Below are 3,772 nucleotides of genomic sequence, written 5' to 3'. Positions count from 1 at the left end.
TACGGAATGTTCTACGTATTCATATATTATTATGAAACAGGGAGTAGATCCAGATGGTTTTTTTTACAGAATCGGTTGTCGCAGATTAAATCACTTAGTGATTTAATCAGTGTCTCACTGATTGTGTAAATAAATCTCTGTCCTACTCCACGTCTTTTGTCGTGCAACTCGAAAGCTGTACTATAAAAGGAAGAAAGGCAGAACACTGTGTCTCATCCTTTTATCCTTCTACTTCTTGTAGAAGTGTTGACTCTCTAATAATCTACCTATCCACAACCATCGTCATGGACCAAGGAGGCGACCATCAACAGGCACCAAACGCGGATGCCCTTCGCCCACGTCTCGATCTCAGAGAAGAAGCCGAGATAATTTGGTTGGAGATTGAACAGCGTGGTTACGCAGTGCCTGGGATAAGCCGTAACTTTCTTTTTGGACTTCGGCTCGAGATAACCGGAGTCTCCACATCTGAACATATCAATAATCTATACCAGTGTCCCACCGTAGCGAACGGAGAGTGGAGCACAGGAGTACCCTTGGATATATGCACAGCAGTGTGGTGTCAACATAACGTGTCGTACCAAAGAGGACTATCGGAATCACCAGTTGCTACTTCCATTTGGTATAGGGGCCAGAAAGCCGAGGTGCGGGAAGAAGTTGACAATATCTTAAATTGGTAAATCAGCAGGCGAAACCAACTCATCACAACTCGCCAGTAATTCAGAAATTCGTGCGGCAGAACAAAAAGAAGCAGTTCGAGATCAACCTCCATAAATTCAAATACAACAAGAAGGAGGAGGACGAAGCTGACAAGTAAGAAGGCCGCGCCAGCTCCGCTTTATCAACGTGTTCGAAGTAACATAGCAAAATGGATGGAGCACAGCGCAACCAAGGAGGTACTCCAGGCGATCTAATACGGCGTTCGGCCAGCATGGGGTCCGAAGGGGCCTCAACAAGCATCACAGAAGGGCAGGTGGATAACTATTCCAAAATGATCATCACGGAGCTATCGCAACTGGAGGGAGAAGGGGTTATCCGACGCTGCCAGAAACCGGAAACATACCTAATACACTCCGCATTCATGATTCTGCAGAGATCAACGACCGTGCCGAGAAGAAAGCGTTCCGGGCGGAAGGTCTAGAGAGACTGGCTCAGGTTGCTCGCCTGGGGGATGTAGCTATGTCCGCGGACATTCGAGATGGATTCTATGCATTGACTGTTGCAGACCCCCACCTATGGCAGTTTCGAGACCACACGGGCCAACTATGGTGCTTTCTCGCCCTTCCGATGGGCCCCACGTTCTCCCCAGAATACTTCAATCAACTGATGGATGTTGTTCGCGAAGTTCTCCGCAACCAGGGGATCCGAACAATACTATACGTATACGATCTACTTCTCCTGGGCCGATCCAGGGAACAAATCATGCAACACCGTCAACAAATAATCGATCTCTTCAAATCGTTAGGGCTGGAGTTCGCAAAAGAAAAGGGATATTGGACACATCCCGTGACGAATTTTCAGCACCTCGGCGTAGTCATAGACTTTATACAAAACACAATCACGATAACTCAGGACTTCATCGAGAAACTACTGCGCCTGGCAGCAACCATCCGGACAATGGGCCTGAAACATCAGAGAAAAATCAAGACAAAACTTTGGCAATCGTTCTTAGGGTCCCTCCAATGGGTGGGTTACTCCATTCTCGGCATACGTCCCTTTACTGCGGATTTACAGCAGACAACTCTGTGGAGCCGCTCTGCTCAAATCAGATTATCAGGAGCAGCAGCATCCAATTGCTCATCGAGGGTTTTAGGGTTTAGGGTTTTTTAGTAACCTTATCCTTCAATCAGAAGACATGTACATTTGCAGGAACATGGATACCGACAGAGAAACGCTGGCCAATAGCAGTATTCGAACCAAAAGCACTAGTGCTGGCGTTTGAGTACTTCGACAAGCACAACTCCATTGGCAAGACTCCACTCCTCTGGCTGACAGACTCCACGACTGCTCTTCACGCTCTTCAAAAACGCAGGAGCCAATCACGATTGATGAACACACAACTCCGGCGACTGGTCCTGTATTGTCACCAGAACCTGAACCCAGCCGACCGAACATATTCGGATAGCTACTACTTGGGGAATGCACATCAAGCACACGTCAGCTTTGCCAACCCCTATCACTCCAAATGGGACCAAACCCTCGAACTGCTAGCACCTCCGGAAACCATGCTCGGGCAGATACTACGAGAGATTTGGCTGAAAGCCATATGGTGGTCGCACATCAGACACGGCCTCGACCTTACAACCCTCGACGACGGGGTAGTACATTACCCAGACAGCATTGCTCAAGTACTAGGGATCTCCGTTCCACCGACACGTCTGTATGTCGCAGTGCTATACCAATCGCCCGGCAGCAATCCGAAGAGGAAATGAGAGCAGAGCCAGACTACAATACCGTGATTCAGCAACTAAACAACGGAGGCCTAGCCGAAGGTACCCAGCGCGATTATCAAGTGGCCATGAATTATTGGAACAAGTACGCATACGAGAACAGCATTGATTCTGCAGTTCCCCATCGAGAACAGATGATCGCGTTTTTGGCTCATTGCTTCTTCGATAACGCACATCCCAACAAAGTTCGATCAATCCGCGCAGCAATCATCAGCTACGCACGACATCACTCTATGCTGTTGATATTCGAGGACGACTGTCAACGATCAATTCAAGGATATGTCAATCTATGCAATCGCATCGGCCGGTATAATACTAGTACAACGAGACCCAAGATTGATGCATCATGGATAGTTCATATATTAGACGCTCCAGGTATTGCTAACGCATGGAAAGCTTTACTGACCATCTTCTGTTTAACCGGCGCCAGGAGACATACAACCCAAGCATTTGCCGCCGACTCATTCACATTCATGCCGGAAACGCACCGACTGCTAATTGATCTTAAGAAAAAGAAGTGACAGGAACGATCTTCCCAGGCCATAACAATTTTCCGACCAGTGGATGTGATCACATATGAGTTCCTCGATAAATATTTGCCCGACACATTCGATGATCGAGGAGATATTGGGGCTCCGCCCGTCGTACTTCTGAACAGCATGACTCGCGGAGCAGGCATCGAACTCGTCCGCTCGATTTTTGAGAGGGTAAGAATTTCAAGCGCAGATATCACTAAATATATACACTGGCACAGATTTCGAAGAGGCTTTGCACAGAGTGCGTTCAGCCTTCGTGTTCCGGACGATATAATCGCCGGTATTATGAGTGTGGAACGTTCGACGCTCGAGGCATATCGCTCCATCGTTGTGATTAGCGCAGCGGACCGCCGCTTAAATGGGTGTTTATTAGATGAAGCCTAACTTCCAAACGGTGAAGGGACTGCGAGCAGAGGTTATGGCAACAAATAATATTACATAATGTTTTAGACATTCACATATTATTATGGAACAGGGAGTAGATCCAGATGATTTTTTTTTACAGAATCGTGTGTCACAGATTAAATACCCTAGCGATTTAATCAGTAACTCAATGATTGTGTAAATAAATCTCTGTCATACTCCACGTTCTTTTGTTGTACAACTCGAAAGTTGTACTATAAAAGGACGAAAGACAGAACACTGTCACTCATCCTTTTTTCCTTCTACTTCCCTCCCTCCACCCCTCTCTCTCTCACTCACTCTCACTCACTCACTCACTCACTCACTCACTCTCTCACTCACTCTCACTCACTCACTCACTCACTCACTCACTCACTCATTCACTCT

At 47.1% G+C, this 3,772-nt stretch overlaps 2 protein-coding genes across 2 annotated transcripts; both read left to right on the top strand.

Moving 5' to 3' along the window:
* Positions 1 to 284: 284 nt before the first annotated feature.
* SARC_13406 (hypothetical protein) lies at positions 285 to 814 on the top strand (the record flags this gene model as incomplete). The annotated part of the gene is made up of 2 exons (XM_014292464.1): positions 285 to 641; positions 686 to 814. 2 exons carry the CDS (start codon positions 285 to 287, stop codon positions 812 to 814), a joined length of 486 nt encoding a protein of 161 aa, XP_014147939.1.
* A 51-nt stretch (positions 815 to 865) lies between these two features.
* Positions 866 to 1,138, top strand: SARC_13405 (hypothetical protein; the record flags this gene model as incomplete). The annotated part of the gene is made up of 1 exon (XM_014292463.1): positions 866 to 1,138. The coding sequence occupies one exon, from the start codon at positions 866 to 868 to the stop codon at positions 1,136 to 1,138; it is 273 nt and encodes a 90-aa protein (XP_014147938.1).
* Between the last annotated feature and the right edge of the window lie 2,634 nt (positions 1,139 to 3,772).

The sequence above is a fragment of the Sphaeroforma arctica genome, assembly GCF_001186125.1.
Source record: "Sphaeroforma arctica JP610 unplaced genomic scaffold supercont1.3246, whole genome shotgun sequence".
Classification (NCBI taxonomy): Eukaryota; class Ichthyosporea; order Ichthyophonida; genus Sphaeroforma; species Sphaeroforma arctica.
The sequence above is the reverse complement of the archived record's forward strand: the minus strand, read 5'-3'. Positions and strand labels throughout refer to the sequence as shown.